Here is a 20,748-nt window from a genome sequence, read left to right on the forward strand (position 1 = left end):
TGATTTTCAAATGAGAGGTAAACGCTCTATGATTTAAGAAATTCATTGTACACACTCACACATAGTTCAGCTTGCCTAAGAGGAAATTTATTTTGAAAGTAACGCTTTTCAAACAACCATTCACAATATTTTCCTGCGACCTGTTAGAAATAAGTTCATTTCAGCAATTGCCAGAGAGCGTCAGGTAACAGACGTCACCGCGCTTGTGCAGCTATGATGGCGCAGGAAGCCTGTATGCTCGTACATGTAAAACATTAAAAGATCTTACATTATGTCATAAAAGAAACAAGATATCAGAGGATACTCCAAGAGCATCGGAATATCGCGATCCATAGAAATTTGCACAATTCGGCTTACAGTGCACATTTGTATGTCCAGATTCGGATGTAAATTTTCTTGGAGTATCAGTACTGTATTATCTCATATTTGGTTCTTTATTATGGCATAATGCCATATGCGCTACAAGATGAAGAGATGCACTTTTGAAATGCAGCAAACAGTTGAAACTAGCCAATAGTGTGGAATTAAACATTTCATTTCAAATGAATTGACTGCCTCAGCAGAAAAGATTAATAAAAACCAAATTTCTTTAGCAAACCGACAAAAATTGCTTCATTGTTCTGCAAGGCGATTAATGCTTCACTGTCAGAAAGGTGGAAATAAAATCTGAAACTAATAACATATTTTGGCCTTCCATAATTATGTGAATGCATTTTAATTCACTTGATAGCTGCCGGCCACAGAAATCCATTTTGTTTTCATTTTATGTGAGAGCAATAAATGAAGAGGAAGCAGCAAACTCACTAAACGTAAACATGTGTCACGTGGAGATTACACACCTCACCACTACGACTCGGACTGTTCAGTGCATCAGCCCCGGATCTATGATATTTCTGAACTGTGGCAATACTAAATAGTGGTTCCCTCCCAACCCTCTCCCTTCCTCCCTTGAGTGTTTGAGATAGGACTCCAAAACTGGAAATAAATAAATAAATAAATAAATAAAAAATAATATCGGCTTTTCAAAAATTTGTTCATTTTATAGCACACACCTTTCTCAAGAGTCTGATATATACAGCATGTGTTCAAGAAAATTTAAGTGGTCTCAAGTGCATCAAAGTGCAGTGTCATGTCTCTTCACACAGCATTCTTCTATCGCAAGTCATTGTACTTTGCTCTGTGGAATTCAAATGTATAATATTTTGTAATGGATGCCATCAAACTATATTCAGGAGAGTGGAAATTAAAATGTCCTGTGGTGTCTCTCCTGCTCTCAGTCAGCCAGTTTGACATCCATCTGATTACATGTATTTTGTCACTGTCTGGTAGATAAAATGAAATAGGTCTGTCTAATATTGCAACAACTGTAACACACACCAAATAAACAGGCTGTTTTAGCACAAACGATCACTTTCTTTTAACATCACAGAATATAATTCATGACGTACCAACATCAAATGCCTATTAGGCCTACTACAAGCAAAAAGCTTTATGTTTGGAAATAGTTTCACATTTCATTCATACGCTCCAGCTTCTCAAGCACGAGATCGAAAAGTAGTAGTATGAATTTTTTTATATAAATTTGGAATCGTCATATTCTTCTATAATGTGTGATGTCCTCATTTCTTCTCCTCCCTCGTTCTAACAAACAATCTTGTCATCACTAATTCAGTTAACTATTCCTGCCAGTGTCAAAACTTATTCTCTGGTTAATTTCACTAACCCTGCCACAATCAACCGCTTAGTTATCCTGCGTTTATTCTCCGGTTAGGCATTATTACGTGTCCGTACAATGCGTTTTCTGCACTATTCCCAGAATAGAACTTCGGCAGCTGCTAACGGGCCATTCGGCTTTATTCCGTTCAGCTCGTATAGCCTCGTCCCCTTCTGTCGGCAGAAAAGCTTATTTCTAGATGTGATGGGGATTCCCCTGGCAGAGACATCATGTACACTATGCACGCATTCAAAAATCAACTTGTGATCCATTCAGAAATAAACTGAGAATATGTTAATAAATGTTCAAAAACCAACAGGGACGTGTTTCAAAATCCTATGTATAATCAATAGACCAATGTGCACTGGACACTAGGCGCTTTGTGAAAAAAGGCTGTTTCCTCAAGAATATGAATTCTTGCCGCGTGGGGCAGATATCCCAGTTTGCCCTCATTGAATCTGGCAGCTTGCGTGCACCAGTAAAATTTTTACGGGTAGCATCTTGCTACTGCTTGTACGGCTAACAGCCACACTGCTGTAGCCAGAAACGGGTGAAGGTACTACAGATGCGCAACTCAACTGTGCATGCGCATGAGTCGCTCACAACTGCTCAAACGAATCTAACGTCATGCTCATCAGAGGCAGTTTGTTGTTATGAAGTATTGCACAGTCTTCCTAACACCTTTGACATATTTTGCTGTTGGCAGACATTTGTATGAGCACTGTGTTTTGCTGTTGTATATGGCACATTTCCCTTGCAACTTAAATTTTACTTTCAGTTTTTTTTCTCTCATTCATGTTATTCTGCAGTAGTGGGATACCGTAATATACTTTGTAAAGTACTGTTTCTTATCAGTCAAAATTACAAAAATTTAAAAGAAAACTAAAACAAAACAAAAAATTCTCAGAATTCTAAAAAATTCACAGGTTTTTCCGTTTTCTCCCGGATGAAAAATTTCCCAGGTTTTCCTCAGATCTCCTGTCTGTCCCAGGTCGTATATACCCTGTATAAGTGCCAGATCATCTGCGAAAGCTACACAATCTACTACTAGCCCCTTCCATATGTGTCCCAGGTAAGTACCGCTTGGTATATTTTGTAATTCCATTTCTTTCCGCGACTCTCTGATCACCTTGTCCAGTGCACAGTTGAAGTGAAAAAGTGAAAGTCCATCTGTCTGTCTCACTCCTGTCTGCATCTCAAAGCTTTCTGGAAATGTTCCTCGAAACTTTACTCATAATCTGGTGATACTCAGGGTCTTTTGGATAAGGCTGTGGGTTTTTTGGTCCAGGCCCGTTTCCTGCAAAATTCTCATAAGAGTATGTCTGTCGATTGAATCGTATACTTTCTTGAAGTCAACGAAAGTAACTACATACTGTTTATTCACTAGTTTAATTTGACTTAATACTGACTGTATTGCATATTGCCTTAAAATTGTTATTAGCTGTACTGGTTTCTGACATTGTGTGCATGTTTCTTGACTTTTTAATAACCTTGCTTAATAATATTCATTAGTTTTTATAGTCTGCAACTATGGCAGCGTCTCTACTTGTTCTTGCCAAAAGATACATTTCCCTTTTCCTTTCACACAATACTTTAATCCCCTTAGTGATCCATGTTGTTTTACATGGCTGTTTAACATCCTTTCTGATTAGCTTAAGCAAGAAGCTACTTCCAAATGCTGATATGAATTTATCATGGAATAGATTAAATTTTATATTGGCATTTGGTTCTTTATAAATTTCATCCCAGGTTGTTTCTTGTAAACTACTCTTAAAAACATTTGCCCTGTAGTCATTAATGATTCTGACTGACTTCCACTGAGGTGTACCCACACTGTAAAGCACTATGTCATTTATCCTGACTAAATGTGCATCATGATCAGAGACAGCTTTTGTTACTGGGTGAGCAGCTATTTTTCTTGCTCTGTGCCTCATCAAAGAAAACATCAATTAGGGACCTAATGTCTTTAACCACCCATGTTGGAAAGTTAACTACTGAGAGAAAATTGTAGGCTCCAAATAAGGTTTCCAGATCATTTTTCCTATCAGAATCTTTTAGAAAATCTACATTGAAGTCGCCACAGACTATTAACTGCTTGCTGATAGACAGCACAGTAATAAATCCAGATTCCTCATAAATGATTCAAAATTTCCCACTGGGGATCTATATACTGTTACAATTAAAAGTGAACTGTTTTTCAGCATTAAATCACTATCACACATTTCTATGTGCTGATCACTACAAAATCTACTTGTGCCAATGCTTTTCAACCTGTGTTCTGTCTTAATATATGCCACAACTCCTCCTTTTCCCACATTAGTTCTGCATGAGAAAGCTGCTAGACTGTAATCTTTTGTATGTAACTTATCTAACCCTGTGGTTACGTGGTGCTCAGGATGTCTATCTTTTCCTCTAAATTTTGCAAGCAGGCAAGAAGCTTTTCTACGTTATTACTCAATCCTCTAATATTTTGGTGGAACAAGCTAACCTGACATTTCTGTGCATTCTTGTGGGGCTCTTCTGTTATAGTGACTTCTTTCAAAACAGGATGCATGAAACTGGATTCTTATCTAAAAAAGGTGCCCATCTGACACCAGTAACCAATCAACTTAAACATTAGTCTTAAACAGAATTTGCATCACTGAGTCGAAACACACTGATAAATTATAGAAGGGGTGGGCAATACACTATGATTTATCTGAGTATTTGAAATTTACTGTAAAACCTACTGAAGATCATTACAGCAAAATACAAATCTCCACCCTGCATCCTAGACAGAGATGCAAAGTGAATATGAAAGTTAATGTTACTTCTAAAACTGTGGCAGTGACTTTGACAATACATCATGAGTTCATTCTTATTATTAATCACAAATACTGTTAAGAACAAAAATTAAAGGCAGGTGTGTCTCTGAATGGGAAGGTCCCTGAAGAGGCCCGAAGATTCAAGACATACAGAAGGAGGTACTAAATTCCCACATTCAGGTAACCAAACAAACACAAACAAACAATATTAATTGAGAAATACCTAATCTACTGACTTACCACAAGAAAGCAAACTGACGTACCCATAAAATGTTAGGGAGTCACAAAATAATAATGAGCAACAGTTACAATAAAAGGACTGTATGTTTAGGATGTGAAACAGTGATGCTTTCCTAAATACTGACATCAATGGCCCACATCCAAATTGTGATATTTGATCAGCAAGACAGAAGAAATATGAAATTATTTTCTCGGCCTCAGTATATGAAAATTCTAAAATAAAGTTTAGTGTTCTGTCTAGTATCTTCAAATACTACTGACTGTGAATTTTCTTTTGACTGATTTTAAGCCTTAGCAGTCTCTCACCACAGGAACGGTTTACACGCCAGCAAGAGAATTAATTATCTGTGTGTTCTTGTATTGCTACCAATTTTTTCTGTTCATACCAAAAGCAAACTTTTGTAAAGGGTGTTATGTTATACTCTTAAAAGTTATCTACTGCCTGTACATACTACTATTTATAAAAGAAATGGAATGCATGGAGTAAATGTGAAAGAAAAACCTTTCATTTCAGTAAATATACATTCTTCTAGGGATATTCTTATTGTTAAGGGCTTCAAAAATCTATTATTACATGAGAAAAATATATAAGACACACAAATGTTGAAGAAAAACAAATACAAACTAATACTTAACACATATGAATAAAAATTAATAGCACACATACATGAAAATTTGTACAAAAACATGAAAAGAAGAGAATCAAAGAATCTGAGCTTGAGTGTTACAGAAAGAGGATGAAAATTAAGTGGAGTGACAAGAAGCAAGGAAATTCTCTGCAGAATTGATGAGGAAAGGAATTATGGAAAACACTGATTAAAAGAAAGGATAGGATGACAGTACAGTAAACTTTCTTATAAGTACATGTTCAGTGCAATGTGTAAGAGAGGCTATGCAACAGGAGGAAAGTAACTGAGATTAAACAACATTTAGTGTAATGCTGCTTGTTAAACTGAGCACTCCTTTGCTTTACTACTGAAAAGGTGAAAACTGTGAATAGATCACATTCAGTGTAAGAAGACTATGTAAACTGTGAGCATACTGCAGCGTAACTACTATTTTTTGGACTTGCCATTGAATAAAGTTTCCTTGTAACTTTGTCACTGAAGTTACCCCAGACTGTGTATTCTTCCCTATTGTATTGAACAATCAATCTTTCAACTTCTTTCATAAGATTCTCATCATCAATCTTGATATCTACATTTATAGGTACGTTAGGGAACATCTGAAATACTTCTTCCAAAAGTACAATTCTTCTCTCCTCTTCTTTCCCTGAACCAACAAAAGTGTGACCTGCAAAAAGCATTCCTTATGACCAAATAACAATAACAACAATAATGTAGCATGTCCATGTCCACAGCCATAATATTATTAAACTACAAAAGTAAAGCATTACACGACTATGTTTATAAATAAATGAAGCTACCACTCTCAAAAATAAATTAGTTATTTAGTTCAATGTTCCGCAGATCATTTTGTACGACAAATCATAATGATGTGGAACGAGTCATTTTACGTTCACATCATGAATTAATTTGAATGTATGGCTATATTCTGAACATTTACAAGTTACACGCACGCACGGGCGAATGCCCCTCCCCTGCCCCACACCGTAAAGTGTATTTTTCACACAAACATACACTTTTTTTAAAGTGGAACTGTGCCTATTGACATTAACAGACTAAAAGTAGGGTGTATGTTAATGGTGTTTGTTACAGGATTCTAGGGTGAGTCCTTTATGATATACTGTATTTTGAAAAGTTCTCACGCCGACACTTGTACAATACATATGATAGCCGACACTAAAAAGAAAAAAAAAAAAAAAAAACCACAAGTGCATACACTAGTTATGTGCATCCTGACCAGTAACGAGATAACTAATGATTGCAGGTTGTGTTCGAAGTGACCACTGTCAGTGGCAATACACGCTTCCAGCCTGATATGAAACAATGCTGCACATGTGCTAACATTTCAGCACAGATGTCCGAGCCGGCTGCAGTAACAAATCATTGCGTTTAATTTGGTGTAATTGGTGTGTCCTTGCAATAGCGTCTTTCAGCTTTCCCCAAAGAAAAAGGCCTACAGCAATCAAATCTGAAGACCCAGCCACGGAACAGGTCCAGTGAATCCAATCCAATACAATCAAATCAAATGATTTGGAAACAATTTGTGAAGACAACTACAGGTTCCTCCTAATCTGAAGAGGAATTGGGGGGGGGGGGGGGGGGGGAGATTAGTGTTTAACGTCCCATCGACAACGAGGTCATTAGAGATGTAGCGCAAGCTCGGGTGAGGGAAGGATGGGGAAGGAAATCGGCCATGCCCTTTCAAAGGAACCATCCCGGCATTTGCCTGAAGCGATTTAGGGAAATCATGGAAAACTTAAATCAGAATGGCTGGAGACGGGATTGAACAGTCGTCCTCCCAAATGCGAGTCCAGTGCGCTAACCACTGCACCACCTCGCTCGGTCTGGAGAGGAATGTCTTCCAGCATCAATGAGAGGTGGTCTTTTAGTAGGCTGCGGTACCTGCGCACCTTCAGTGTTCAGTCTACGAAAAACAAGCCTATGAGCCTATGGTTTACTATCCTATACCACACATTTACACTCCATGAATAGTGACATTCCATCTGATGAAGTCAATAGGGATTATAGAGCAAATTTGAGAGATTTACCTGGCCATGATTGGTAAATGTGGCTTCATCACTACACAAGATACACAATATGTTTGGAGTATCCTGTCTTAATGCCCATGTACAGAAGGTAACACGATTCTCATGATTGCTTCTATGCAGCTCTTGATGGAGAGAGATGCAATAGGAATGGAACTTATGTTGATGGAGAATCCATACATCATTTGCCTGGCTCTTGCTATCTCCTCATGCAATTGCATGGGAGCAAATGTGCAGATCAATTGCAACAGCAATAAGAATATAAATTTCCCACTTTTTGATTGTTTTGTTCTGTTTTGTTTTGTTTTAGGGTGCAAAACCAAGTGGGGTAATATACACCCAAATCAAAACTAGAGAATACGAAGACGGAGTTCAAAAACGACTATACGTCAATCCTAATTGACATAACAGAAGACTGCTAGAAACAGGGACGTGGAGAAGAGGCTACAAAAGATACCATACAGAAATGGAGGTCCAAAAGTGAAAATTAAATGGCCTCTGCCACATTGCTTTGACAGATAAAAAGTAAAATGCAGTAGACAGCCCCCGCATCATTTGCTAAAACAGCTGATAACTCAGATGGCAAACCAAAACTGGAATATAAACAATTAAAAAAAATTGGCCTTCCCTCAGGAAGTGGCGGAAAGTTAAGACTTGGGCACAATGTGTTCAAAGTGGTGGGGGAGTACCACTTATCAAATGATGACAGCTAAAAAGGTGGTGCCCAATATAATACCTAGTTAAAATGATCTCCTCCCGGCGGGAGGGCCGAGCGAAAGTCATCAAAGCCACTGGGAGAGGCTTAATAATCCAGAGCTTATTCCCATGAAGGGAGGACCAATGGCGATGCCAAGGGGACACCACCTACTGACAGATGCAACACAAAGACCAGTAGAGGAAATATACGAAATCGTGGGCTGAGGTACGAGGACTGTATGTAGCCTTAGCAGCAGTCGGCAGCCTCATTTCCTGGCAGATCAACATGACCAGAAACCCACATACACATCACAGTGGCTCCACCAAGAGTGAGCAAGTGTCAGTTTTCCTAGACCTGTTGCACTAAGAGATGGACAGTGTACAGTGCACAGTGCACATAGACTTTGTAGGGTGCTGAGTGTGTCTGAGAGAGGACACAACTGAAAAGTCTGTGTTGTCAGATGTAGTCTGTGGTCTGGTACAGGGCGAAGAGCTCAGCTGTAAAAACTGAGCATTGTGCTGGAAGCCGATATTGAAAGACATTGGCGCCAATGACGAAGGCACCCCAACACTGTGGTCAGTCCGAAAGCCATCAGTGTACACAAAGGTACGACCGTGAAGTTCCATGCAAAGGTCCTGAAACTGAAGGCGACAGAGCAAGGCTGGAGTAGTCTCCTTAGGAAGCGATTTTGGCCGAAGTTAACACAGACCACTTAATGAAGCCAAGTTTTCTATCGAGCAGGAGCCCCAGGAATTTCATAGTTTCAATGAATGGAAGAGCAAAACGCCCAAGCTGTAAGGATGATGGGAGAAATCAATTGCTCCACAAGAAATTCATACAGATGGTTTTGTCAGTGGAAAAGCGAAAGCCACTGTCAGTGCTCCATGAGTAAAGACGATCAAGACATCACTGAAGATGCCACTCAGTGAGACAGGTCCACGGAGAAATGCATTAGATAGCAAAATTGTCAACAAAAAGAGAGCCAGAGATGCTCAGTGGGAGACATGCCATTATAGGGTTAATGGCGATAGCAAAGTCAACAACCGAACCCTGAGGCACACTGGTTTCCCAGATAAAGGTGTCCGACAAGACAGAACTCACACGCACCTTAAAAACTCGATCTTTTTATAAATTCCTGAAGTAAACAGTGCAGGCGGTGACCAAAGGCCCGCATGTAAAGAGTACAGAGGACACCAGTTCTCAAGGAGGTGTCGTAGGCCTTCTGCAAACGAAGAACACGGCCACAGTCTGGGATTTCTGCAGAAAACCATTCATGACATGGGTGCACAAAGTAACAAGATGGTCAACTGCAGAACACCGTGCTCAAAATCCACATTGTGCAGTCATTAGTAAACTGCAAGACTCAAGCCACCATACCAGCTGGGCATGAATCATACGTTCCATCACCTAGCAAACACAACTGATTAGAGAGATGGGGCATTAGCTTGAAGGAATGTTTTTGTCCTTACTGGACTTAGGTATGAATATGATGGTGGATTCATGCGAACATCCGGGAAATGTGCCCTCTGTACATATTAAGCAGAAAGTGCTTGTCTACACAGAGAGGTGCAGCAACATCTGAATGTGGACAGTGTCTGGCCCTGGGGCGGAGGATCAGGATGAACTGGGAGCATGATCTAGCTCCTTCATGGTAAAGGCAGCATTGTAGCACTCACAATTCTGAGAAGAAAAAGGTATCACCCGAGCCTCCTTCATTAGTTTTCGATGGAGGAAGGCAGTGTGATAGTGAGAAGAGCACAAAATTTCCGCAAAATGATGGTCCAAGGTTTTGGAGATAGCAACAGGGTCCACAATGACGTCATCTGCTACTATCAGGCCAGAAATTGGCAAACGGATCTTGGTCCCAGAGAGCCATCGGACGTTGGCCCACATGACAGAGGAAGGGGTGGAACTATTAAAAGAACTTGTGGATGGAATCCAGCTAGCTTTTTTGCTATCCTGAAGAAAGCGACGACACTTTGCACACATCAGTTTATAATGAATGCAGTTTGCCACTGAAGGATGGTGGCTAAACAAATGGAGAGCACATTTCTGCATGTAAATTGTGTTGCGACGTGCCTCAGTCCACCAAAGGGCTGGGACATGGCATGGTAAAGAAGAAGTGCAAGGAATGGAATGTTCTGCAGCAGTTAGGATAATGTTTGTGACATATCCCACCTAGTCATCATAACTGGGAAAACTTTGTTCTTCGAAGGTCACCAGGGACGAGTAAAGCCACCAGTCAGCCTTAGTAAACTACCATTTGGGTGTGCACGTAGGTGGGTTGGTTGGTTGATTGGAGCTGATGGAACCAAACAGCTAGGTCATCAGTCCTTTGTTTCATGGTCGTCCATTCGGATGGATTTACATCTCAGAAGAGTCAGAACAATAAAAGGCAAAAGACTAAAAAGCATAAAAGTACAGTCGTGTTGTCAATGGTGAATACAAAAGGAGAGAAGTCAGCAAGTGGGCAACCCCAATGCTATGCTGGAGGCAGGAAATATCTCACCTCTGACGCAGTGCAGGCAAAACTACCTGCTTTTCAAAAGTGTTCAACCGCTAGAATGTAAAAGTGCATACTGTAAAAGGAGACTAACCAAATTTGAAAAGTGATAAAAACAGAGTAAAAGCGAGGAAAGAGGATCTTGACCAGGGAGGGGAGTCAGGAATCTCCAAACACAGCTTACAGTGGGAGACACCCCAACCCTCCCGCCCTGCCCCTACTCCTAAAGGAGATCAATAACCTTAGAACTCAAAATAAAAATGACTGTCACAGAGGAAATGAGAACCAGTTCAACCATCCGAGAATCGTCTGCCAATATTGAAGGTAAAGTGCGCGGAAGTCTATACTTAGTACACAGAGCCAAAAGGAGCGGGTATTCCACCAAAATATGGACTACTGACTGGAAGGCTCCACAACCAAAAAGTGGGGGTGGCTCATTATGCAAAAGAAAACCATGGGTCAGCCTGGTATGGTCGATGTCGAGATGACACAGGGATGGGACAGTCATCACCTTAATAGCACGAAGTTTATTAGACAGATTCGGTCCATGATTGTGCAAAGTGGGAAGGGTTACAGAGAAGGGGGTGTAAGTGACTACTCCCCCAGCCAAATAATCAGCACGCTCATTACCTGGGATACCCACATGGCAACGGACCCAACGGAAGTCAACGGAACAAGCAGCATGGTGAAGGTCAGTGAGAAGGTCATGGATGGCCAAGACCAAGGGATAGTAGGCAAAATACCGATCAATAGCCTGAGGGCCACTCATTGAGTCCTTACATAATAAAACAGTTGTGTTGGGACTGTTTAATAAAGGTAAAGGCCTGGGAAATTGCCATCAATTCTGCAGTAAACACCCCACACGCAGTTGGCAGGAGATGACTTTTAACAACTTCATTTATCATGTCTTTTGTTTCTGCATGTATGCTTGGATTGATTACGATACCAGTGCAATCTGCAAAAATAACTTATTCTACTTGCCTATTAAATGGGAGATGGTTTACATATATGAGAAACAACAGTGGACTTAAGATTAAGCAATAGGGAACAACTTATGTGATTTCTCCTTAGTCAGAATTATGTCCCATGCTATACTGGTTGGATTACTAAGTACAACTCTTTGCAGTCTTTTGCTTAGAAATGACACTATCTGTAGGTTGGCTATACCATGAAACCCAAAAAACTTCAATTTATCTAGGAGAATACTGAGGGTCACACAGTCAAATGCCTTAGACAGATTGTAGAAAATAACAACTGGCACTATTTTATTATTTAATGCTCATAAAATTTGGCGAGTGACCAATTAAATGGCATTCTCAATAGATCAACTTTACTGAAACCCAAACTGTGATTTGCTGAGGATATTATTGTTGCTAAGGTGGGATGCTAATGTAGAATACATCATCTTCTCAAAAATTTTGGAAAATGATGTCAGCAGTGAAACAGGTCAGTACTTATTACACCTTTTTTTAAAGAGGGGTTTAACAGTCACCAATTTCAGTCTCTGTGGAAAAATGCCTTGAGTTAGTAATGCATTATATAATGCAGATAAGACTAGGCTTATTAAAAAGGAACATATCTTTGATGCTTCCATATGATTGAATTTTATGAAATTAACTTTTTCAACATATTGCTGTGACTTCTCTCTTGAATTGTTTGTCCCTATACTTTTTACTATATTTAAGAAATGATTATTAAATACATTAGCTGCCTGTGACTCATCATTTACAGCACTTCCATTCAGTTTAATTGTGATGTCACTTGTTCTGTGGATGATTGTGCTGTCTCTAATGTCACTACATTCCATATAGCCTTAAGTCTGTTGTCGGAATTACTGGTTTCTGACATTATGTGCAAGTTTCTTGATTTTTTAATAGCCTTTCTTAGTAATTTTGAGTAGTCTTTATCGTGTGCAACTACTTCAGAGTCCCTTCTTGTTCTTAAAAGATACATTTTCCTTTTCCTTTCACAAGATACTTTAATCCCTCCAGTGATCAATGGTTGTTTACATGGCTGTTTAGTGACCCTTCTGATTAGCTTATGCAGAAAGTTATTTTCAAACAATGATATTGATTTATCATGGAATAGATTAAATTGGTTCGTTATAAATTTAAAGACAGTACTATATTTGGAAGCTTTTCCATTACATATGGCACATAGTGACAGAAACCAGACTCCCTCAAGTGAATGAGCAACTTTAATTGTAATAGAAACATGCAATATTGAAACTTCATTAAAATAAATTGTATCTTAAACATATCATTCTAGAAAAAGAGGTATTCTAGTAGTACTGTTTTCTTCGTATCAATTGTGAAAATGTCTTTTATGAAATTAAATAGTATAACATATAAACATCACAAAATATCAGTTACCTTGTGGTTCTTGGAAATACTGATGTTGGTTGCAACTGTGACAAACTACACTTCAGGAGAGTTAGCTGTAGAGGGTTACAGTTGCCTGTCACCTTTGAACCTACTTTGTAACTATCATGAAAGTACAATGGCTAGAAGATGGTAAGTCTTTATCCCATGTAAACATCACAAGACATTAGTCATAACAGGCAAAATGAGCAAGGTTTAATGAGACACTACATAACTGTGCAGTTCCTATTATGTTTATACGTAGCACTGAAATTCCAATATGATAAAAACAAGTTCTTTACACTAACATTGTATAACAACCACCATGCACTATCTCCATTACAGCACTAGTGCAAAGTTACTGACCTCTGCTGTATGTGCTGTAAAATTAAGGGACTTAGACAAAGTAAAAAAGCATATGCCTTTTAGAAAGCAGAATCCTATGTCTGAGTCGTAATAAAAAAATTCTGATTTTTAAGTAGTATTTGTACTTTAATTTGCTCATGTTGCAGCTTCTGAGAAGTGACACGATAAAAAACAGTTCTACTTCATCCCTAAAATTCTTTCATCTACTTCCAGCAATTGTGTGGGATCAGAATGTATTGATCTGTATTTACTTTTTTCGTAGGGGAACAATAAGTTGTGTAATGTTATTTTGCCAATGACATTTGTGTCATATCATCACAATGATAACAACAAGCTATGCCATTGGCAATACTAATCAGTGCACAAAAATACCCCAGTTTGGATAAATTAACTTTTGTTCGTGACTCTCAAAACATTTTGCATTCACACACTTCCACAGCAGCAATAAAATAACTCCTTACATTCTATTATTTTCTGGAACCATATACTACATTCATAATGGAAAGAAACAGATTTGATACCTGGGTCAAAATCAACAGGTAGTTCTGGTTTTAACAGAGGAAGATCACAGTAATTGAGTTGGGAGATATTGCAATCAACACCAGTGCTGCGTAGCAAGTTTTGATCATGTGAAACAACTACTTTGCTGTCTTTTGTAATTTGACAGTCCAGCTCCAACATATCAGTTCCCAAAGCAACAGCCCTGTAACACACAACATAATCAACTATGAAGTTTCTTTAGTTATTTTCCATGAAGAGATATATACCTGTGGTATTTTAAAGTGTGTCTATACCTTCCAATACTTTGAAGAACAGTTCAGGTATATTTCTCATGTAATCTAAATAACAAGGTTAAAAAAGGGAGTAATTAAACACAGAACAAAAGTGGAGTGTCTTTTTACCAACAGCTGGGGAAAAAAAAAAAAAAACTACAAGCACATGGAAGAAGAAAAGCCAGTCTGAGCCCAGGATCAAAAGATAAAAATAAGGTAGAGAAATTAAGGAGATGACTATAGATTATGGACTATTGGTAGTTCACTGGCACTCTGGAATTTGATTCTCAGTTATTACAATTAATTGTACTTCTGAAAATTCCTGGCAGATTAAAACTGTGTGCCCGACTGAGACTCAAACATGGACCTTTGCCTTTCGCGGGCAAGTGCTCTACCATCTGAGCTACCGAAGCACGACTCACGCCCGGTACTCACAGCTTTACTTCTGCCAGTATCCGTCTCCTACCTTCCAAACTTTACAGAAGCTCTCCTGCGGACCTTGCAGAACTAGCACTCCTGAAAGAAAGGATATTGCGGAGACATGGTTTAGCCACAGCCTGGGGGAAGTTTCAAGAATGAGATTTTCACTCTGCAGCGGAGTGTGCGCTGATATGAAACTTCCTGGCAGATTAAAACTGTGTGCCCGACCGAGACTCGAACTCGGGACCTTTGCCTTTTGCGGGCAAGTGCTCTATCATCTGAGCTACCGAAGCACGACTCACGCCCGGTACTCACAGCTTTACTTCTGCCAGTATTTGTCTCCTACCTTCCAAACTTTACAGAAGCTCTCCTGCGAACCTTGCCCGCAAAAGGCAAAGGTCCCGAGTTTGATTCTCGGTCGGGCGCACAGTTTTAATCTGCCAGGAAGTTTCATATCATCGCACACTCCGCTGCAGAGTGAAAATCTCATTCTGGAAACATCCCCCGGCTGTGGCTAAGCCATGTCTCCGCAACATATTTTCTTTCAGGGGCGCTAGTTCTGCAAGGTTCGCAGGAGAGCTTCTGTAAAGTTTGGAAGGTAGGAGACGGATACTGGCAGAAGTAAAGCTGTGAGTACCGGGCGTGAGTCGTGCTTCGGTAGCTCGGATGGTAGAGCACTTGCTCGCTAAAGGCAAAGGTCCCGAGTTCGAGTCTTGGTCGGGCACACAGTTTTAATCTGCCAGGAATTTTCATATCAGCGCACACTCTGCTGCAGAGTGAAAATCTCATTCTGGAATTGTACTTCTGTCAGTCCTTTCTTACCCATTCAGTAACTCTTGATAAAAAGTTCACAGAGAATCACCTTCGTATCACATCTACTTCTCTTCCAATATCATCATAAGGATTAGACAGTTAACAATTATATTGTTAATTCGCAAGAAAGACACTAGTAGGAGAAACGGCAAAATTTTTTTCTTATAATTATCTCTCTTCAATATCTCTTTGAGAGAGATGGGATTTTACCCTTGACCCTATATTTTCAATAAGACGTTACCACTCTCTTCCACAACTTTTTTGAATGGACTGCTATGCTATGCTTCTCTCTCTCTCTCTCTCTTTCTCTCCCCCCCCCCCCCCTCTCTCTCTCTCTCTGCATCCACCTCTCATCTGCTATTGTTCCACAATCAAAATTATGAATTTACAAACTCTGAGGAGAACTGACAAACATTGATAAAAAACTGAGATTGTGACCTGAGTGTCAATCTCCTTTTGAGGAGGACAGGGGGCACATCACATCACTTGAGCACATTTCACATGTACTGAATACACCACACATCTACAGACTGAATCCTGCCAATTCAATACATTACAAGGAAGTAAACATGTCAAAGTACACACAAGGGGAAGACAGTCCACATCACTGACGCCACCCATGCCCCCTGGTCCATGACCCCAATTTGGGTTTTCAGCTTCACGTTGTCGACTGCCTGCCTTTGTCAAACAGTCAGTAACATTCTTCTCACTTGTGATGTATTCCAAACTTAAGTTGTTGGCTTCCACCTCCTCATGCACAAAGAAAATCTTCAGATCCATACGTTTTGTCCTTTCAGAAGCCTCACGATTTTTAGCAAGTTTCTTCGCACCTAGATTGTCGATGAAAATCTTCATGGGTTGGTGCAGAAAACAACCTTCACCAATTTCACCAAGAAAGCTATTCATCCACTTTGCTTCTCTTACGGTTTCACTCAGTGCAACAAACCCTGCTTCAACAGTGCTTAGTGCGACAGTTCAATGTTTCCTGCTGCTCCAACTTACAGCTGCAACCCCCAAATACTGTCAAATATCGACTAAAGGATTTATGGTGGTTTGGATCAGCTCCCCAGTCTGCACCAGTATACATCACAATCTTCTTAGCAGTCTTACGGAAAACTAGTTCATCATTCATTGTATCACGCAAATAGCGTAGTGTATGTTTGACAGTACACCAGTGCTCCTCACTTGGATTGTTTGCTGAACTGGTTCAAGTATGTCACTGGGCATGCTAAATCTGGCCTCGTACCCATATGCAGTTACTATGAGTTCACGTTGTATAGCATAGTACACACATGGATCAGCTATTGATCACAGCATCTGTTGCTTGCTCAGGAACTCTTCAAGTGTTTTGTTCCATCTCCTGCCCGATTGATTCAACCCACAGATGCACTTTCCTAATTTGCAGATCCACTCACCATTGTGCAGTTCTTCTTGATCTAGTATGCCACTAAATTTTCTTCTTAGTTTGTCAGTGGTATCTGTGAAACCCATGGGTAGTTCCACATAGACCTCATCTCTGATGTCAGCCATCAAATACGCTACAACATCTAAATGGTGAACTTCCCAGTCTTGTTCAACTGCTGTTCCCATCAGTAGTCACATACTTTTCATTTTTACTACTGGACTGTAACTTTTTCAAAATCTATGCCTGGTCCTTGCTCATTTCCTAAAGCTACCACTCGTGCTCTGCGCCTAGCAATTCTTCCGTTTCATCATATTTCCATTTGAAGACCCATTTTGTTCGTATTGTTTATATTGGTGTGTGTTATTGGTATGTGGTACAAATGTCCAGGTTTGTTTTTGCAGTAGTTTTTCCAATTCTTCTAACATCGCTTCTTGCCATTTGTTTCTACCTTCAGCTGATATGACTTCCCGTACACTTTGTGGATCATTTTCTCTTGGTGTACTCTCATCCGCTATTGCATATATCTTCTTTTCTTTTGTCTCATAGTCTGTAGCCATTTTGGTGGATTGACTTGTCTTCCAGAATGTGTTCTGTGGTTTTCATTTATTTCAGATTCTTGAAGTTGATAGTCATTATCCTCTGTTGTGGGGTAAACGCTTTCAGCACTCTCATCCTTGTCAGCACTCTCCTTCTCAATGTCAGTGTTTTCAGAAGGCAAGCACGTTTCCATAGCTTCGCTTCGTTCAGTTTCAGGCGCCTCTTCTGTTTCCATAATATCCATATTCTGTAATGCCTGTTAATCATCTGTGATGTTAGTGGTCTTCAGGTCAATCACCTTTGCAACACTTTCGCTGTTTTGCAGGAAAGAGTCTTTTATCAAATAGCATATCTCTGGCAATAGTTGTATTCCCTGTCATTGGATACCACAGTCTGTAGGTCTTTACAGTTTCTGAGTATCCAATCATTACATAAGGCTGTCCTTTTGGTTCAAATTTGTCACACTAGTTTTTCATTTATGCCCAAGCACGAAATCTGAATAATTGCAGATGATCAATTTTTGGTTCCCATCCATGCCAACATTTGTAGGGACTTTCTCCATCATTTTCTGTTGTTGGACATCTATTTTGCAAGTAATTTGCTGAAGCTATTGCTTCACCCCAGAAATTTTGTGGCAATCCACTCTCTAATAACAAATATTGCACAATATTTGAAAGTGTTTGGTTGAACTGTTCTGCCACACCGTTTTGTTGAGATGTGCCAGGGACAGTCAACTGCCTCTCAATACGTTCTTTTAACAAGTGTGTTTTGAATTCTTTATTCATATATTCATCTCCACTGTCTGAACGTAATGTTCGTATCCTACTCTGTTGACAATTTTCTGCATATGCTTTATATTCTTTAAATGGATTAAACACTTCACTTTTAGCTTTTAATAAATATATCACTGCATATCTCGAGTAATCATCAATAAATGTGACAACATATTTTGATCCACCAAGCGACTGTGAGCCAGACACACACATTACATCACTGGATATCAAACGTAGTGGTTCATTTGTTCTGTTTACAGTCAGTTTGGGGGAAAACTTGGCTTTCATCTTGCCTTCGATGTACACGCTACACATTTCAGTTATCTGGTCATCAGATGCTTCAAGAGTAATTCCACTGCATTTGACTTTTTTTTTTTTTTTCAATGTGAATGTGACCTAGTCTTCAGTGCCACAAATCTAGTTCCTGACTAGTGTTAAGATTTGCTGTATGGTCACGTCCACTCACTGAAGGGCTCGAGCTGTCTTCACAAAAGTGATACAAATTGCCTTTTCTTGGTCCTTTCGCAATTATTTCCCCACATTGTTTCCTCACAATGCCAAAGCCAGAACTCAACAAATATCCACCACCAGCTACCTTTACTGATTCTTCACATTCGGTGAAAGTGATGAATTTATCCCATTGGTAAGTCATGTAGTCTGTTGCTCCACTGTCCAGAATCCACACATTGTTTCTTTTGTTTTCACGGAAAGTGGGGCACATCGCATGTGAATACACAATAGTGCCCAACAAGGACACACTTAATTCCCTTGTAGCATGAAATTTCATGTTAATGTGTTTCACTGTCAGTAATGCACTTTTGTTAGTGGTTAACGCAACAGAATTTGAGGATGTTTTACCTGCTTCCTTTCGCTGGTTTACTTGTTTGTCGTTTTAAACATTATCGCCAAATTGTGGGAAGTTTCTTCAAATGTGTCCATACTCCTGACTATGAAAACATCGTTGACCATGGTCATATGTTTTCTCATAACTGCTGTGACTGTTATCACACTGGTTGTTTCTGCGGCCTCGTCCCCTTTGAATATTTCTGCCACACTTTGTGAGTTGTGGTTGTCCTCTTCTGAACGCTGAAACCTTTAAGGCTCTCACTTCACTTTTGCATTTCATGTTTGTATGTCGTCTTTCTTCTTTTAAAAGACGGCTTTTGAACTTCTTAAGTGAGAAATCCGACTCGACACATCGTCACATATTTCTTGCAAAAGTCTTGTACTTTAAAGGTAGACCCATCAAGGTATGCACAGCTGCTTGCTTGTCTGATAATTCAGCGCCAGAACCCCGAACTTTGAACAGAAGTGCATTGCATCTTGTAAGTTAATCTAACATTGATTCATCTGCTTTCTTTTCAATGTTCACGTATTCCTTTAATGCAAGCATTCCATCACACAAATTAAAATGTGTATGGGAATCTTTCAGCACATCCCATATTTCTTTTACTGTTTACTGTATACAGTCTTGTATATTGTTAAGTGAATTATCATCTACTGTTGTTAGCAGAATACCCATCGACCTTTCATTTGCTTTCTGATTGTCTGCTGTGGGTGTATTTCCCATGCCAGGATCGATAGCACAACAACACTGTTTGCTTATGAGAATCCCCTTAATTCTTTGTGACCAGTGACAGTAAGTATCTGCATTCAACAGTTCGATTTTATATTCATCCACCATGTTAATGCTTTAAATATATTGTGCAGCAAATAAAGACCCCCCGCTCATAACCCTGTGCCCATCCTCAAAGAATTCAGTTGCGCCCACCGCCCTCACACCGATTTCGCAATTTCGCCCAAAAATCCTCTTCGCAATCTGCAGAAGGGAAAAGTCCTCAGTACTCACAGTTTCTGAACATCTTGAACAACTCCACAGCTGAGATGTTACCCTCACACACTGCTGCTTCAGATTGGCGTTCCCAGACCCATAACCTGTTAATCTTCTTTTGAGGAGGGCATGGAGCACACACACTGATGCACATCACATCACTTGACCACACTTCACTTCTACTGAATCCCGCCAATTTCAGTACATTACAAGGAAATAAACATGTCAAAAAACACACAAGAGGAAGACAGTTCACATCAATGACACTGAGGTCATTCTGCTTTGAAGGAGACCTATGGTGATCTGGATACCCAAGTAAACTGTAGAATCCACTGTCTTGGACACAATTTAACTTGTATCCTCTTGTAGTTTTTGAGATTATATCTATCATAAGTTCTATTGTTTATAAGTAAATGTAGTGTAATAGTTAACTTTTGAACATAAAAGGGGTGATTTAAGTTACATATAATAAACTGATATGTTAAAAAGTAGTAGCAGTAATGTAAAAGATGCCTGAGAGTACAAAAGATAAGAAATAAAATATATCTAAAAGAAACACTGATATAAAGAGAGGTAGCTGTCCTAGATGATGTCAGTTGTCTCACTGCGTGGGTAGTCAAACAGCGTGAAATAGCAGTAAAACAGGCAGTGTCACTAGTTGTACATCAGATTACATTTTACTGGGAGTGCCTAACTCGTGTCTATATCGGTGTCCTGTGCAAATATCGTGTAGCTCACAGAATCAAGATGGAAGCTTAACAGGAACTAAACTGTGACTTGATACCCCCACAATGCAATCAATTATAACAAATCTTTGAAAATGTGAAAGTAGGCAGTTTGT

The 20,748-nt window shown here is 39.5% G+C and overlaps 1 protein-coding gene across 2 annotated transcripts in view; it reads right to left on the minus strand.

The window, feature by feature from the left end:
• The window catches only part of LOC126342343 (lysophospholipase D GDPD1-like), a 139,799-nt gene that overhangs the window by 75,808 nt on the left and 43,243 nt on the right, over positions 1–20,748 (minus strand). For both annotated transcript variants that reach the window (XM_050001847.1, XM_050001848.1), the window contains 2 exons: positions 13,877–14,058; positions 5,831–6,051 (listed from right to left, as the gene is read on the minus strand). In XM_050001847.1, coding sequence (XP_049857804.1) covers positions 5,831–6,051; positions 13,877–14,058 — 403 coding nt within the window. The remainder of the gene's footprint in view (positions 1–5,830; positions 6,052–13,876; positions 14,059–20,748) is intronic.

The sequence above is a fragment of the Schistocerca gregaria genome, chromosome 1, assembly GCF_023897955.1.
Source record: "Schistocerca gregaria isolate iqSchGreg1 chromosome 1, iqSchGreg1.2, whole genome shotgun sequence".
NCBI lineage: Eukaryota > Metazoa > Arthropoda > Insecta > Orthoptera > Acrididae > Schistocerca > Schistocerca gregaria.